General features: G+C 40.5%; 1 protein-coding gene and 1 long non-coding RNA gene across 2 annotated transcripts in view; one reads left to right on the top strand and one right to left on the bottom strand.

The window, feature by feature from the left end:
• LOC112223854 (tectonic-3) overlaps window positions 1-18,431 on the bottom strand; it is a 24,713-nt gene extending 6,282 nt beyond the window's left edge. The window contains exons 1-10 of the mRNA XM_024387137.2: window positions 17,585-18,431; window positions 17,393-17,507; window positions 14,691-14,791; window positions 14,500-14,618; window positions 14,286-14,394; window positions 13,775-13,887; window positions 7,437-7,478; window positions 5,332-5,412; window positions 5,102-5,221; window positions 167-262 (exon numbers count right to left, since the gene is read on the bottom strand). Of these exons, the coding sequence (XP_024242905.1) occupies window positions 167-262; window positions 5,102-5,221; window positions 5,332-5,412; window positions 7,437-7,478; window positions 13,775-13,887; window positions 14,286-14,394; window positions 14,500-14,618; window positions 14,691-14,791; window positions 17,393-17,507; window positions 17,585-17,924 (1,236 nt within the window). The 5' untranslated portion in view covers window positions 17,925-18,431. The remainder of the gene's footprint in view (window positions 1-166; window positions 263-5,101; window positions 5,222-5,331; window positions 5,413-7,436; window positions 7,479-13,774; window positions 13,888-14,285; window positions 14,395-14,499; window positions 14,619-14,690; window positions 14,792-17,392; window positions 17,508-17,584) is intronic.
• Window positions 17,779-18,469, top strand: part of LOC112223855 — a 20,983-nt gene continuing 20,292 nt past the window's right edge. The window contains exon 1 of the long non-coding RNA XR_002949368.2: window positions 17,779-17,912. This is a non-coding gene — a long non-coding RNA (uncharacterized LOC112223855). The remainder of the gene's footprint in view (window positions 17,913-18,469) is intronic.

The following is an 18,469-nucleotide window of genomic DNA, read 5'->3' as shown; positions in this document are numbered from 1 at the left end:
CTGTAGTGTAGGCCCATTGATTTCACTGATCTTCTGTGTCTTCTCTGAATAGTTTTTAAATTAAATCAAAGTCGCATACATGTCTCTGTATATCAACAAGTAGTATGCCAAAAAATAAAAAACATTGGTTCTGCATGTCATGATGTGTGCTATTCCCAAAGGATACAGGTTGGACCGCGTCGCCAAACTGACCAATCACAGGAGTCCCCATTGTTAGTCCCACCACAGGGGTTGGTTCAGGAGTAGGAGGAGGTGTGGATAACTGAGAAATAGATGACTTTCAATTAAATTTGAATATTGAACCATAGCATTGATTACAGTGCATTTGGAAAGTATTCAGACCCCTTCCCCACATTGATGAGGAAAACAATTTATACACAATAGCCCATAATGACAAAGTGAAAACAGGTTTCTAGAAATGTTTGCAAATGTCTTAAAAATAAAAACAAATACCTTATTTAAGTATTCAGACCCTTTGCTATGAGACTAGAGTAGGGCCTTGGTCAGGGACCAACCCAATGGAACTCTGGAGCTCTGTCAGAGTAACCTCTGGAGATGGGACAACCACCTCTGCAGCACTCCACCAGATCAGGCCTTCATGGCAGAGTGGCCAGATGGAAGCCACTCGTCATTAAAAAGGCACCTAAAGGACTCGGACCATGCAAAACAAGATTCTCTGCTCTGTTGAAACCAAGCTTGAACTCTTTGGCGTGAATGCCAAGCTTCACATCTGGAGGAAATCTGGCACCATCCCTACAGTGAAGCACGGTGGTGGCAGTATCATGCAGGTGGGATGTTTTTCAACGGCAGGGACTGGGAGACTAGTCAGCATCAAGGGAAAGATGAACGGAGCAAAGTAGAGATCCTTGATGAAAATCTGATCCAGAGTGCTCAGGAACTCAGACTGGGCGAAGGTTCACCTTCCAACAGGACAACGCCCCTAAGCACACAGCAACGACAACACAGGAGTGGCTTCAGGAAAAGTCTCTGAATGTCCTTGAGTGGCCCAACCAGAGCCCAGACTTGAACCGGATCAAACATCTCTGGAGAGACCAGAAAATAGCTGTGCAGCGACTCTCCCCATCCAACCTGACAGAGATTAAAGGATCTGCAGAGAAAAATGTGAGAAACTCCAAATACAGGTGTGCCAAGCTTGTAGCGTCATACCCAAGAAGACTTGAGGCTGTAATCACTGTCTCAGGTGCTTCAACAAAGTACTGAGTAAAAGGCTGAATACTTACAGCACCATTCAAAAGTTGACACCTACTCATTCCAGGGTTTTTCTTTGAAATAGCATATGGAATCATGTATTAACCAAATCAAAATATATTTTATATGAGATTCTTCAAAGTAGACACCCTTTGCACACTCTTGGCATTCTCTCAACCTGCTTCATGAGGTAGTCACCTTTTGGAATTAATTTCATTAACAGGTGTGCCATATTGAAAGTTAATTTGTGGAATACTTTCCAATCAGTTGTGTGGTGACATGGTAGGGGTGGTATATATATATATATATATATATATATATATATATATATATATATATATATATATATATATATATATATATATATATATATATATATATATATATATATACAGTGCCTTGCGAAAGTATTCGGCCCCCTTGAACTTTGCGACCTTTTGCCACATTTCAGGCTTCAAACATAAAGATATAAAACTGTATTTTTTGTGAAGAATCAACAACAAGTGGGACACAATCATGAAGTGGAACGACATTTATTGGATATTTCAAACTTTTTAACAAATCAAAAACTGAAAAATTGGGCGTGCAAAATTATTCAGCCCCTTTACTTTCAGTGCAGCAAACTCTGTCCAGAAGTTCAGTGAGGATCTCTGAATGATCCAATGTTGACCTAAATGACTAATGATGATAAATACAATCCACCTGTGTGTAATCAAGTCTCCGTATAAATGCACCTACACTGTGCTAGTCTCAGAGGTCCGTTAAAAGCGCAGAGAGCATCATGAAGAACAAGGAACACACCAGGCAGGTCCGAGATACTGTTGTAAAGAAGTTTAAAGCCGGATTTGGATACAAAAAGATTTCCCAAGCTTTAAACATCCCAAGGAGCACTGTGCAAGCGATAATATTTAAATGGAAGGAGTATCAGACCACTGCAAATCTACCAAGACTTGGCCGTCCCTCTAAACTTTCAGCTCATACAAGGAGAAGACTAATCAGAGATGTAGCCAAGAGGCCCATGATCACTCTGGATGAACTGCAGAGATCTACAGCTGAGGTGGGAGACTCTGTCCATAGGACAACAATCAGTCGTATATTGCACAAATCTGGCCTTTATGGAAGAGTGGCAAGAAGAAAGCCATTTCTTAAAGATATCCATAAAAAGTGTCGTTTAAAGTTTGCCACAAGCCACCTGGGAGACACAGCAAACATGTGGAAGAAGGTGCTCTGGTCAGATGAAACCAAAATATAACTTTTTGGCAACAATGCAAAACGTTATGTTTGGTGTAAAAGCAACACAGCTCATCACCCTGAACACACCATCCCCACTGTCAAACATGGTGGTGGCAGCATCATGGTTTGGGCCTGCTTTCCTTCAGCAGGGACAGGGAAGATGGTTAAAATTGATGGGAAGATGGATGGAGCCAAATACAGGACCATTCTGGAAGAAAACCTGATGGAGTCTGCAAAAGACCTGAGACTGGGACGGAGATTTGTCTTCCAACAAGACAATGATCCAAAACATAAAGCAAAATCTACAATGGAATGGTTCAAAAATAAACATATCCAGGTGGTAGAATGGCCAAGTCAAAGTCCAGACCTGAATCCAATCGAGAATCTGTGGAAAGAACTGAAAACTGCTGTTCACAAATGCTCTCCATCCAACCTCACTGAGCTCGAGCTGTTTTGCAAGGAGGAATGGGGAATTTCAGTCTCTCGATGTGCAAAACTGATAGAGACATACCCCAAGCGACTTACAGCTGTAATCGCAGCAAAAGGTGGCGCTACAAAGTATTAACTTAAGGGGGCTGAATAATTTTGCACGCCCAATTTTTCAGTTTTTGATTTGTTAAAAAAGTTTGAAATATCCAATAAATGTCGTTCCACTTCATGATTGTGTCCCACTTGTTGTTGATTCTTCACAAAAAAATACAGTTTTATATCTTTGTTTGAAGCCTGAAATGTGGCAAAAGGTCACAAAGTTCAAGGGGGCAGAATACTTTCGCAAGGCACTGTATATATATATTTTTTAACCTTTATTTAACCAAGCAAGTCAGTTAAGAACAATTTCTTATTTTCAATGACGGCCTAGGAACAGTGGGTTAACTGCCTGTTCAGGGGCAGAACGACAGATTTGTACCTTGTCAGCTCGGGGATTTGAACTTGCAACCTTTCAGTTACTAGTCCAACACTCTAACCACTAGGCTACCCTGCCGCCCCTAGAAGATGGTATTTTACCAAATAGGGCTAAGTCCATATTACGGCAATAACAGCTCAAATAAGCAAAGAGAAACGACAGTCCATTACTTAAGACATGAAGGTCAGTCGATCTGGAAAATGTCAAACTTTGAACGTTTCTTCAAGTGCAATCTAAAAAAACATTAAGCGCCATGATGAAACTGGCTCTCATAAGGACCGCCACAGGAAAGTAAGACCCAGAGTTACTTTTGCTGCAGAGGACAAGTTCATTAGAGTTAACTGCACCTCAAATTGCAACCCAAATAAATGCTTCAGAGTTCAAGTAACAGACATCTCAACATCAACTGTTCGGAGGAGACTGAGTGAATCAGGCCTTCATGTTCGAATTGCTGCAAAGAAACATCTACTAAAGAACACCAATACGAAGAAAAGATTTGCTTAGGCCAAGAAACACAAGCAATGGACATTAGACCGGTGGAAATCTGTCCTTTGGTTTGATGAGTCAAAATTTGAGATTTTTGGTTCCAACTACCGTGATGGTGATTTGCTGGTGCCATCCCATCTGGTTCGCACTTAGTGGGACTATAATTTCTTTTTGAACAAGACAATGATCCAAAACACACCTCCAGGTTGTGTAAGGGCTATTTGACCAAGGAGAGTGATGGAGTGCTGCATCAGATGACCTGGCATCCACAATCACCCAACCTCAACCTAATTGAGATGGTTTGGGTTTGGGATAAAGACTGTTGGAAAAGTATTCCTGGTGAAGCTGGTTGAGAGAATGCCAAGAGTGTGGAAAGCTGTCAAAGGCAAAGGGTAGCTCCTTTGAAGAATCTCAAATATATTTTCATTTGTTTAACACTTTTTTTTGGTAACTACATGATTCCATATGACTTATTTCATAGTTTTGATGTCCAAACTTTTGATTGGTACTGTATGTAATATTTCAGTTTTAATTTATCATTATGGGGTTGTGTGTAGACTGAGGGGAAGAAAAAAAACATTTAAATCAAACTTCAGAATAAGGCTGTAACGTAACAAAATGTGGAAAGGGTCAAGGGGTCTGAATACTTTCCAAACGCACTGTACCAGGGTAGGTGTCAATTCCATTTCAAATTAGTCAATGCAGGAAGTGAACAGAAATTCCAAGATTGAATTGAAATGGAATTGACCCAAACTCTGAGACAGATATTTCCCGGATGCATAACTATAACCATCAGTCATGTGTTTTCATGGTCATCACCCACATTCACTGTTAAAGGGATACTTTGGCAATGATTTTGACAATCATGTCTTTGTCTCTGTGTCCAGTATGAAGGTAGAGGTAGTTTTGCGGGCCAATGCTAACTAGCGTTAGCGCATGACTAGAAGTCTATGGGTATTGGTTAGCGCAATAACTAGAAGCTAGCATATACCCATAGACTTCCCGTCCTTGCACCAGCTAGTTAGCAACTTCCTTCAAACTGCATGCAGAGACAAAAAAAATGGTATCCACAAGTGCATCTGCCTCTGGGAAAGTAGATAAAGGGCCTCATTGCCAAAATCCCAAAGTATCCCGTTAAGTTTGTCAAAGTCCCGACATCAGCTTATAGCTACTCTGCAAAAGGGCTATTTGACGCAAGAATGCATGCACATTGCTGGAACATGTTTGTAAACCAAAAATTGCTCTATACACCATCGATTGAAAGCCTACCTGAAAACGGACAGTGTGCTTCTGCAAAAGATTCGTATCCGAGTCAGTGTCTACCAAGACCATGTTTACTGTTGCCATAGCGATCTCCCCTATAATTGTGTACCATATAAGGTAGTCCACCTGCATGTGGAAAAGAATGAGAAGATGTGAGCTAGGAAGATTAAATGGATATTCAGTCATTTTGTCAATATTCTTGGACTATTATTTAACTTGATTGTTTAATCTCTAACCTTTGACACCACATTGAGACAGGAACCATTTTGTTCTCTCGGTTTAGGCCAACCATGGCCAACTACTGGAGTGACTGGGATCTAACAGAGGAAGAGAATGAGAGGTCAGTGTGTGCGGTCCAAATCTTTCCCCTTAGCCTCAAATAATGCACTTCACTCCCTTCCCCAAAGTACAATGCCTAGTGAAAGAATTGCAGTCTTCAAATGTTGCTGCTTTACATTTTTTTCCTACTGATCTCACAACCTACTCCACATTCCAAATGAATAGATGTCTTGATTGCATATACTTGGTGGAAGCACCTTAGGCAGCCATTACAGCTGTTTTGTCAACATTTCTCAAGCTCAATACATTTGGTTGGAAATCTTCGATGGACAGCAATATTCAAACCTTCTCAGATTTTCAAGCAAATTTAAGTCAGGACTGAGCCTGGACCACTCAAAACCTCTTAAAGCTATTCTGGTGCGTCTTTGGCTTTAAAATGTGTGTAATTTAAAAATAAACTATCCCAGGGTTAGGTTTTCAGAAGATCGGGACGTGTTTCTCTAATCCTTTACCTGGGCTTTCCAGTCCGTCCTGGTGAAAAGTATAACCATAACATGATGCTGCTGCCACAATACTTAAAAATAGAGAGTGGTTCACTGTAGTGTGTTGTATTGAATTTGACCCAAACCTGTAATTTTTTATTTAGGCCAACATTTTTCACTTCTTTGCTGTGTTGTATTACTTAACAGCCATATAGCAAACCCAATGGATGATTTGGAATGGATTGTTTTTTGTTTTTTTTCACAATTTTGTGAAATCCAAGTGGTAGTTAGTATTGTCCCATCGCACCAACTCCCGTACGGACTCGGGAGACGCGAAGGTCGAGAGCCATGCGTTCTTCGAAACACGACCCTGCCATGCCGCACTGCTTCTTGACACACCGTTTGCTTAACCCGGAAGCCAGCCGAACCAATGTGTCGGAGGAAACACCGTACAACTTACGATCGGCCAAACCCTTCCCTAACCTGTGCGCTGGGACAATTGTGTGTCGCTTCATGGGTCTCCCAGTCGCGGCTGGCTGCGACACAGCCCGGGATCAAACCCGGATTTGCAGTGACGCCTGAAGCACTCAGGAGGCCCATGGAACATATTTTCTTTTAACACAGGCTTCCTTATTTTAACGTTTTCATACTGGCCAGTAATTTGGAGTTACTGCAATGTTGTTGGTCCTCTGTAATTTCAAGTTACTGTGGTGGCAGCATCATGTTATGGGTATGCTTGTCACTGGCAGGGACCTGGCAGTTTGTCAGGATCAAAAGGAATATAAAAAGTTAACAGAAACTCGCCATAGTCTTCTGAAAACCTAACCCTGGGATAAAGTTATTTTTCAGTGGGACAATTACACTAATTGTAATGCCAAAGACACACCCGAATGGCTTTCTGACAGGTGTTGAGTGTTCCTGAATGGTCCAGTTTTAGTCTTGACTAAAATCTGATTGAAAAACGGAGAAAAGGTTTGAATATTGTGGTCCATCAATGATTCCCAAACAATTTTACTGAGCTAGAGCAATTTTGACAAAAACAATGGATATAATGTATGTTGCCTTAAGAGTTGTGCAACGTTGGTAGAGTCTTATTAAAAATGATTCACAGCTGCAATGGCTGCCAAAGATGCTTCCACCAATAATTAACTAGGGTGTGAAAACACATGAAATCAAGACATTCAATTTTATTCCTACCGATCTACACAACCTACTCCAGATTTTCAAAGTGAATGAAAAATTATAGAAAATGCTTTTAATTAATCACTTTTTAGATTTAAATTTTAGGGCAGCAAAATGTGAAGGCTGCAAGGTGTGTGTAGATTTTCACTAGCAACTCATTCACCTTTCTCCCCGAAGGATGTACTCGTTCATTGCATATATTGAAAGCATGGACTTTGTGTAAGAAGAAAAGGTGGAGCTGCTCTCCAGCTCCACACTCACACCAATCCAATGCTTTGAAATCTGAGGGGAAGTGAATGAGTGCACTTCGGAAAGAGAATGGGGCCGCAGAAAGTGAGTGCCATCCAACCCTGAGACAAGTCACATGTTTTTACCCTCTAATGTGTGGTCAATCTTACCAGATTATCTGGTAAAATCTGAATACTCTCACGGACTGGAATCTGTAATGACAATTAGTTGTGGCAGAATGTGTTAACATTACTGGAATTTTCACAGTGAAAGATAAGGCAATATCAATGTGGCCAATTGCAACCAAGAAGCTGAACTTCTTACATAGTACTGTGTTATTGCTGGCTTTCTTAAAATGATATTAACACCTGCGTTCTAAAATAAGATTGATTGCAAAGCAAAACCCACAAGAATAAACCAGTGAAATAGCTCATCTCACGTTGATACCAGACAGCTGCAACTTTTGGCATCTAGGTTCCCTATTCCCGCCCCCAATTAAATAACGACATAACAGGAGCATCGGAAACCGAAAGGCTGATGAATGTAAAATACTTATTTAGGTACAAGACTATAAAAAAGTAGTAGGCCTATATTTCACTCAAACATTTAATCGTAAAATAGAAAATTATTATAGCTTAATGTGCCATTTGAAATAACTTCGTTAGACTACATTTTAATTTGATAAAGATGACTCAATTATGATTGGCTTGATTTAGTTACACATTTTAAAATATGGACAGTGCAGGGATATCCCCCCATTTTACATTTTTGTCTGAGAAATTAAGCTAATTGATTGCACCCAAATTGGTAATTTTAATTTATAAGATTCAGATATTAAAACTTCTTAGGGCTGCAATCCCGTTAACGGGATCGATATGACAACAGCCAGTGAAAGTGCAGGGCGCCAAATTCAAAACAGAAATCTCATAATTAAAATTCCTCAAAGATACATGTATCTTATACCGTTTTAAAGGTAATCTTGTTGTTAATCCCACCACAGTGTCTGATTTCAAATAGGCTTTACAGCGAAAGCACCACAAACGATTATGTTAGGTCACCACAAATTCAGCCATTTTTCCAGCCAGAGAGGAGTCACAAAAAGCATAAAGAGAAAATGAATCACTAACCTTTGATGATCATCAGATGGGACTTCATGTTACACAATACATGTATGTTTTGTTTGATAAAGTTCATATTTATATATAAAAATCTCAGTATACATTCACTAGTTCCAAAAACATCCAGTGATATTGCAGAGAGCCACATCATTTTACAGAAATACTCATTATACATGTTGATAAATACAATTGTTAGACATGGAAATATTGATATACCTCTCCTTAACATGGCTGCAGGGGCAGTATTGAGTAGCTCGGATGAAAAGGTGCCCATTGTAAATGGCCAGCTCCTCAGTCTCAGTTGCTAATATATGCATATTATTATTGGATAGAAAACACTCTAAAGTTTAAAACTGTCAAAATATTGTCTGTGAGTATAACAGAACTGATATTGTAGGCGAAACCCTGAGGAAAATCAAAATAGGAAGTGGCTTCTATTTTGAAAACTCCATGTTCCATAGCCTCCCTTTGCTGGATTTAAAGGGATATGAACCATATTCCTTTTCCTATCGCTTCCTCAAGGTGTCAGTCTTCAGACATAGTTTCAGGCTTTTATTTTGAAAAATGAGCCAAAACGATAACATCGCGTCAAGTGGTCACTTGAGTTTTGCTCGCGCAACAGAGTTTGGATAGGTATTGCTTTTCCCTCTCCTACTGTGAAAGACATTTGCAGTTGATATATTATCGATTATATATTTTAAAAACCTGAGGATTGATTATAAAAAAACACGTTTGACATGTTTCTGTGGACATTATGGAAACTATTTGGAATTTTCGTCTGCGTTGTCGTGACCGCTCTTTCCTGTGGATTTCTGAACATAACACGATATATATAAAAATAATCTTTAGGGAACAAAAGGAACATTTGTTGTGTAACTGGGAGTCTCGTGAGTGAAAACATCCGAAGATCAAAGGTAAACGATTAATTTGATTGCTATTCTGATTTTCGTGACCAAGCTTCCTGATGCTAAGTGTACTTAATGTTTTGTCGTGCGATCAATAAACTTACACAAACACTTGGATTGCTTTCGCTGTCAAGCATAATTTCAAAATCTGACACGACAGGTGGATTAACAAAAGGCTAAGCTGTGTTTTTCTATATTGCACTTGTTATTTCATGAATATAAATATTTGTAGTAATATTTATCGAATGTAGCGCTATGCTATTCAGCGGTTGTTGATGACACTTATCCCGATAGGGGGATTGCAGCCATAACAAGTTAAACAAACTTTCAAATGAAAGGCAACTTCTTGGCAGGAAAAAAACAATGAATAAATGTGTGTTTGAACACTTATGTAGGTGTCATAACCAGCCATAAAATTACACACTATTTTATTTTACCTTTATTTAACCAGGTAGGCCAGTTGAGAACAAGTTCTCATTTACAACTACGACCTGGCCAAGATAAAGCAAAGCAGTGCGACACAAACAACAACAGAGTTACACATGGAATAAACAAACGTACAGTCAATAACACAATAGAAAAAAATCTATATACAGTGTGTGCAAATGAGGTAAGATTGGGAGGTAAGGCAATAAATAGGCCATAGTGGCGAAGTAATTACTATTTAGCAATTAAACACTGGAGTGATAGATGTGCAGAAGATGAATGTGCAAGTAGAGATACTGGGGTGCAAAGGAGCAAAAAAAATATGGGTATGAAGTAGTTGGATGGGCTATGTACAGGTGCAATGATCTGTGAGCTGCTCTGACAGCTGATGCTTAAAGTTAGTGAGGGAGATATGAGTCTCCAGCCTCAGTGATTTTTTGAATTTGTTCCAGTCATTGGCAGCAGAGAACTGTAAGGAAAGGCGGCCAAAGGAGGAATAGGCTTTGGGGGTGACCAATGAAATATACCTGCTGGAGTGCGTGCTACAGATGGGTGCTGCTATGGTGACCAGTGAGCTGAGGTAAGGCGAATATATTTACCTAGCAAAGACTGGCGACGAATATATGAAGCGAGGGCCAGCCAACAGGTCGCAGTGGTGGGTAGTATATGGGGCTTTGGTGACAACACAGATGGCACTGTGATAGACTGCATCCAATTTGCTGAGTAGAGTGTTGGAGGCTATTTTGTAAATGCCAGCACCGAAGTCGAGGATCGGTAGGATGGTCAGTTTTATGAGGGTATGTTTGGCAGCATGAGTGAAGAATGCTTTGTTGCGAAATAGGAAGCCGATTCTAGACTTCATTTTGGATTGGAGATGCTTAATATGAGTCTGGAAGGAGAGTTTACAGTCTAACCAGACACCTCTGTATTTGTATTTGTCCACATATTCTAAGTCAGAACCGTCCAGAGTAGTGATGCTGGACGGGCAGCGATCAGTTGAAGAGCATGCATTTAGTTTTACTTGCATTTAAGAGCAGTTGGATGCTAAGGAAGGAGAGTTGTATGCCATCGAAGCTCATCTGGAGGTTAGTTAGCACAGTGTCCAAAGAAGGGCCAGAAGTATACAGAATGGTGTTGTCTGCGTAGAGGTGGATCAGAGAATCACCAGCAGCAAGAGCGACATCATTGATGTATACAGAGAAACGAGTCGGCCCGAGAATTTAACCCTGTGGCACCCACATGTCCGGACCTCTGGCAGTCTAACAGGCCCTCCGATTTAACACACTGAACTCTGTCTGAGAAGTTGTTGGTGAACCAGGCGAGGCAGTCGAAATGGTCAGTAATCTGTTTGTTAACTTGGCTTTCGAAGACCTTAGAAAGGCAGGGTAAGATAGAAATATGTCTGTAACAGTTTGGGTCTAGAGTGTCTCCCCCTTTGAAGAGGGGGATGACCGCGGCAGCTTTCCAATCTTTGGAGATCTCAGACGATATGAAAGAAAGGGAGGATGAACAGGCTAGTAATAGAGGTTGCAACAATTGCGGTGGATAATTTTAGAAAGAGAGGGTCCAGATTGTCTAGCCCAGCTGATTTGTAGGGGTCCATATTTTGCAACTCTCAGAAAATCAGCTATCTGGATTTGGGTGAAGGAGAAAAGGGGGAGGCTTGGTAAAGTTGCTGTGGGGTGTGCAGGGCTGTTGATCGGGGTAGGGGTAGCCAGGTGGAAAGCATGGCCAGCCGTAGAAAAATGCTTATTGAAATTCTGAATTATCGTGGATTTATCAGGAGTGACAGTGTTTCCTAGCCTCAGTGCAGTGGGCAGCTGATAGGAGGTGCTCTTATTCTCCATGGACTTTAGTGTCCCAGAACTTTTGGGAGTTTGTGCTACAGGATGCAAATTTCTGTTTGAAAAAGCTGGCCTTCGCTTTCCTAACTGCCTGTGTATATTGGTTCCTAACTTCCCTGAAAATGATGGCCTAGGAACGGTGGGTTAACTGCCTTGTTCAGGGGCAGAACGACAGATTTTCACCTTGTCAGCTCGGGGTATTCATCCTTGCAACCTTACAGTCTAGTCCAACACTCTAACCACCTGCCTCTCATTGCACTCCATGAGGAGACTGCCTGTTACGCGAATGCAGTAAGCCAAGTTAAGTTGCTAGCTAGCATTAAACTTATCTTATAAAAAACAATCAATCAATCATAATCACTAGTTAACTACACATGGTTGATGATATTACTAGTTTATCTAGCGTGTCCTGCGTTGCATATAATCGATGCGGTGCGTATCGTTGCTCCAATGTGTACCTAACCATGAACATCAATGCCTTTCTTAAAATCAATACACAGAAGTATATATTTTTAAACCTGCATATTTAGCTAAAATAAATCCAGGATAGCAGGCAATATTAACCAGGTGAAATTGTGTCACTTCTCTTGCGTTCATTGCACGCAGAGTCAGTGTATATGCAACAGTTTGGGCCTCCTAATTTGCCAGAATGTTAAGTAATTATGACATAACATTGAAGGTTGTGCAATGTACAGGAATATTTAGACTTATGGATGTCACCCGTTAGATGAAATAAGGAACGGTTCCGTATTTCACTGAAAGAATAAACGTCTTGTTTTTGAGATGATCGTTTCCGGATTCGACCATATTAATAACCTACGGCTCGTATTTCTGTGTGTTATTATGTTATAACTAAGTCTATGATTTGATAGAGCAGTCTGACTGAGCGGTGGTAGGCAGCAGCAGGGTTGTAAGCATTCATTCAAACAGCACTTTCGTGTGTTTTGCCAGCAGCTCTTCGTTGTGCGTCAAGCATTGCGCTGTTTATGACTTCAAGCCTATCAACTCCCGAGATTAGGCTGGTGTAACCGATGTGAAATGGCTAGCTAGTTAGCGGGGTGCGCGCTAATAGCGTTTCAAACGTCACTCGCTCTGAGACTTGGAGTGGTTGTTCCCCTTGCTCTGCAAGGGCCGCGGCTTTTGTGGAGCGATGGGTAATGCTGTTTCGAGGGTGGCTGTTGTCGATGTGTTCCTGGTTCGAAGCCAGGTAGGGGCGAGGAGAGGGACGGAAGCTATACTGTTACACTGGCAATACTAAAGTGCCTATAAGAACATACAATAGTCAAATGGTATAGAGAAATAGTCCTATAATAACTACAACCTAAAACTTCTTACCTGTGAATATTGAAGACATGTTAAAAGAAATCACCACCTTTCATGTTCTGAGCAAGGAACTTTCTTCTCCAACACTTTGTTTTTGCATTATTTATTTGAGGCTAAATTGATTTTATTGATCTATTATATTAAGTTAAAATAAGTGTCCATTCAGCCAAACTTCTTCCTACTAATGATTTAAGTGGTGACGCAGGGTACCAGAAATTACCAGAAATTACCTATGAGTCTCACGCCGTAAGCTCGCAACTTTTAAAGGAAGAACCACTGTAGTATGAAGCTGCATCTTGGAGTATTGCTTCTCCATATTATGTAATTTATTCCCTGTGAATCCCTCCGTTCAAAGACATGTGTAATTGAAGTCGATTGCATTATTTACCACGCAATTAATTAGCTTAATTTCTTAGGGATCAAATTATATTTCAACAAAATAATGTTTCAGGAATGCTAATTGTATCTGTTACTAACCACAGAAAATATTTCAGAACAATCTGAGATGATTGGTTTCGAAATAGTATTTCTTGTGCTTTGAGGTGGAACGACCCTTGTACAGAATGATTGACAAATAGTTCCATCTACCCTTGGTCTGCTCAATAAGCAGGTTCAATAATACCCACCAGAGGGTGAAAATGTCTTCAAAGATTTTGAACTAAAAGTTTAACACTGACATCAGCTTTAGGGAGTGGTAATCAAGTGGCCAATAATGGTTGCAATTGAAATCAGTTCTGTGGGTGATTGTATTGTGTATTGATCACTTAACAAGAGATTATCTTGTGTTAATACGGAAGCCAACGGTGGTTGCAATAGGCCCAAGATATTTATATTATAGAGATACTGTACGCATGCATCCAAAACTTTAGCACACACATGCACACACACTAACCTTGAGCAGGCTGATGTCATGGAAGTAGGACTGTGCATTGAGACTGGGGTCTGTGGCACAGGATAGGGGAGTCAGTGTGCGGGTGCAAGAGAGAGAAATAGACCTCAGGAACCCTGCAAGGGGAGACCAGAAATAGAAATATAGAACAAACCAAAAACGTCGTAATACAAAAGGTATTACTTGAGTGCTGGTCAAAACAAACATGAGCAATTCTTATTGGACAGGTCCTGGTAGACTGTCAGTTTTCTTCCATTTGGTGCCAAATGAACAAGACCCCAGTCTCTCAAGACTATTAGCACCACCCAGCACTTCAGCCTACTGCAGCAGTGCGTAAGATTTATACTTTATTCAGAGTATAGGGACACGGTTCTGAAGGACAAAACTTTGGCCAACAGTCAGATAGCATATTTCTATTTAGAACAAAAATGTCTGTCTGTTGAAGGAATCATGTCAACTCTATTCTATCTGCAAGGTTCAACAACATTTGGCTACTGAACAGGTGCCATCTTACTGGCAGGGTTACGGTCGACACAGGAAGACGTGGCGGCCCCTGGTGAAGGCTGTCGAAGGACCCCACGAATGGAGGAGCTGTTGAAATGGGACATGATTGTGTCATCAACCTGCGACAAAATAACAAGACCGATCAGAGAGAAAAATTACTAGGCCTGTCTGAATGATTAAATCGCTGGTTAAGATTATTATACAGACACCACATCTCAACATACCCTGTAGAAATCTTTGGTGTGGGTACTATAAGTTGCGGATCCCTTCCAAGAGAAGTGGTAGGAGGAATCCAATGGTGTATTAGCAAGAGCTGGAAGGATCTGGGAAACTGTAGTATTATCTGTAGACAAGGAATGGATGGATCACCATCAGGAAAATGATTCTTTGTGTGTGTGTGTGTGTGTTTGCTTACCCTCTTCTGGTCGAAAGCAGACAAATTTGTTTGTGACAGTGACGCATGAAGGATCCACATTGACTCTGAATATCAACCAGCTCTCAATGCATTCACCATATCTGTAAAACAAACAATTCAATTGGTCAAATCAATGTTCCTTGATGTGCTTTAGCAATACATAACTAAATAAATCACTTTACAGTGCATTCGGAAAGTATTCAGACTCCTTTACTTTTTCAACATTTTGTTACGTTAGTCTTATTCTAAAATGTATTAAATTAAAACATTTCTCTACACACAATACCCCATAATGACAAAGTGAAAACAGGTTTAGATTTTTTTGTAAATGTATTAAAATGTAAAAAAACAGATACCTTAAGTATTCAGACCCTTAGCTATTGTAAGAATATTTAACGATAAATACACAACACAGAGGACTAAAGGTCAAGAGGGAATTAACCATCGATGGAAATAGTTGCTCTTCTGTAATAGGGAATTAATGCTCAATAGAAATAGTTGTTTCTTTGTAATGGGGAACTGAAGATTAATGAGTCAGGGACACAGGAGGAATTTCAGTCGGACTCATAGCTACATGTGGCAAGTTCAATGGTCCGAATTGTCTATACATTGAGCCTCAAACAGAATACTTGGTATTTGGCCATTGCCCCAATTTTACTGCAATGAATTCTGCAATGAATTCTAATTGGTCAACCACAGGCTAGGCTTGGGTATAACTACATCCTGTCTCCTTTTTTTCAGTGGAGAAACCATTGAGGACAGGGAAGAATAAACATCTACTTTCCAGCATAACTGATTTGTTCTCTTTGAATAAATAGATTTTGCTCCCCCTGATTTGCTTTGGGCTCTGTGTTATTGAAGAATGACATCAACAGCTAACACATGGTGCCGTGACCCGGATTAATTGGTCTTGACAAACAAGAAAAAAACAAATCAACTGTTTGTTGATCCAGGGGAAAGATAAGTGGGTTGCGCGCAGCTTTGTACAAGCTTTTGAAGTGAACTCATGTTTTAGGGGTATCCAGGCCATGTAGAAACAATGTGTTCTATAAGATAGGAGGTTAGAGTCCTCAAGTGGTTGTAAAACTATAAATAGTTTTGAAGTTAATGTAATGTATTTTTTTTAAATGAGAGAACCACTCTGGAAAAGGGCAGGACAGCTGTTCTGGATGTGAACATGGAAAGTATCAAATTCACTGGCTAGTGATATGAAAAACCATTTCAAATTAGTGTAGGCAAGAGATAAAAGAAATATGTCATAGTTGACAAAGATGGAATCTTTCTGATATACAAAAAGCTTGGGGAGAAATAGAATGTCTAACTTATTGACAAAGACACAATGGTCTTTAACTGTATTAGCCAAAGTAAGAAAACATGATAAATTCCTTTGTGATTCTCATGATAGGACATTGCAGAGAGAGAGAATTTGAGGGCTCTTGGTGAACAGAGACATTAAAAGCCGAAATTCAACAATTACAGGAGGCAAGGGTGGAAAGGGCAGACTTGGCTCTCTATTCCCTCAATCTACCCTCATGCTGAGTTGCGCAAGGCAGATCAGATTTAAAGCATCTGGTCAGCACTTCCTGGCTTTGAGTCAACAGATTTTGACAGCGGTGACGAATGAGGTCTTAGGGAGTAAAGACAAACCTCCAGTGACAGTAATCACACAAATCAGCATCTCCAAAACAGTTGGATGAATGGTCTAAGACTTTGAAGCATCCACGAAGCGTGGGTATGAAGACGTGGGACCATTTAACGCGATATAAGGTACTCCACAATCTACATCCTTATGATGGGTTACAGTTGTTCACCTTTGTTTTGAACAACCATGAACATGGTGTACTTGAAGAAAAGGTTTATAGAGCTGTGGGTGATGAAGAGCAAGATGTGGCCGATGGATGGAGAGCCATTAATGTTTTCCTTAAGGGTCTGACCAATGCTGTGGGGATGTTTTTCAGTGGCAGGGACTGGGAGACTAGTCAGGATCGAGTCAAAGATGAACGGAGCAAAGTAGAGATCCTTGATAAAAACCTGCTCCAGAGCACTCAGGACCTCAGAATGGGCAAAGGTTCACCTTCCAACAGAACAACAACCCTAAGAGCACAGCCAAGACAACGCAGGAGTGGCTTTGGGACAAGTCTCTGGATGTCCTTGAGTGGCCCAGCCAGAGCCCGGACTTGAACCTGATCTAAACATCTGGAGAGGCCTGAAAATAGTTGTGCAGCGACACTCCACATCCAACCTAACTGAGCTTGAGAGGATCTGCAGAGAAGAATGGGAGAAACTCCCCAAATACAGGTGTGTCAAGCTTATTGTCATATCCAAGAAGACTCAATGCTGTAATCACTGCCAAAGGTGCTTCAACAAAGTACTGAGTAAAGGGTCAGAATACTTATGGAAATGAGGTATCTACGTTTTTATTTTTCAAAAATTAACATTTCTAAAAACCTGTTTTTTCTTTGTCATTGTGGGTATTGTGTGTAGATTGGTTAGGGGGAAAAACAATTTAATCCATTTTAGAATAAGGCTGTAACGTAACAAAAAGTAGAAAAGGTGAAGGGGTCTAAATACTTTCCAAATGCACTGTACATCCCACCTTGACACCAATGTTGCGAACAGTGGCAGTGAATGCAGCGTCCCTTGCGAGGATCGAACCTGGACAGTCATGACCCCAAGGCAAATGCACAGGCGTATAAACTTACATGACTTCATCTAAACATCCATTGAAGACAGAGCTCAAGTCAGGGATGTCGCAGTCCACAATGTCACAGCAGCAGCCAATATCACAGAAGTCTGGGGTCAAATCACATAAACACACTGCAAGACAGCAAAGGTTAATCTCAAAACTATTGTAGTGCACTAATGTATTTTTTCAATGACAATAGACAACCTACCTTTTGGAATCAGACTTGTTTTGGCAGTAGTTTCAACAGGAGGTGGGACAGTTTCAATGACTGGCTCGGTGGTGGCTTCAGATGTTGGAGCCAGGTCATTGGTTACCGTGGAAACACCATCTTGAGTGACAGTTTCAGCAGAAGCAGTTGCAAAAGTATCCAATGCAACAGTTGAAACGGTATACATCGGGTCATTGGTACTGAAAGGCTCATAGGTTTTTGGACTGTTCGTTGTTATTGAAGACTCTGTGTTGACTCCTCCATCTGTGGCCGTATGGGTCACACGTGCAGAAAGTACAATAACTAGCTGCACTGCGCGATACAAATGGTATGTGGACATTTTTGTCTAACAGGTGCGAACTCTACCGGCTAACGTTAGCTAGATAAAAACATAGCTAACGTTAGCTAGCAACACGATTTGGCTTGAATAGGTTGCAAAGCTACTTCTGCATCACGTTTTCTAGCACCGCAAAACAATAGCTAGCATAAACTAGGAAACGAGACAAACTACTCACAGGTGACTTTATTTATGCACGAAAATCCAACACTATTGAAGACATGCTAACAAAATGTAGCTATAAAAAGCCTCACGTTGCCAAGGAAGCTCAAACCGCTTAGCTTACATCCGTTTCTTCTTCTATGGTATTTTGGAGGTCCGCAAACAATCAGCTGCCTACTGTGTACGGCCAGTCGTGTATACCCGTAACGGACATTTTGGTGACTTTATTTGACCTTTTCTGCTGCTTTTGAGACATGGTTCGATCCCTCCTTGGGGCACTACTTGAGTAAATAAAACACTAAACAATACAGTAACTATTTGTCACTATGTATTATTATTCTAATATGTATTCATTACAGAATTGTGTCCGTTATTAATGATAAACC

The sequence above is a fragment of the Oncorhynchus tshawytscha genome, linkage group LG24, assembly GCF_018296145.1.
Source record: "Oncorhynchus tshawytscha isolate Ot180627B linkage group LG24, Otsh_v2.0, whole genome shotgun sequence".
Taxonomy (NCBI): Eukaryota; Metazoa; Chordata; class Actinopteri; order Salmoniformes; family Salmonidae; genus Oncorhynchus; species Oncorhynchus tshawytscha.
This window is presented reverse-complemented; position numbering and strand designations above follow the sequence as displayed.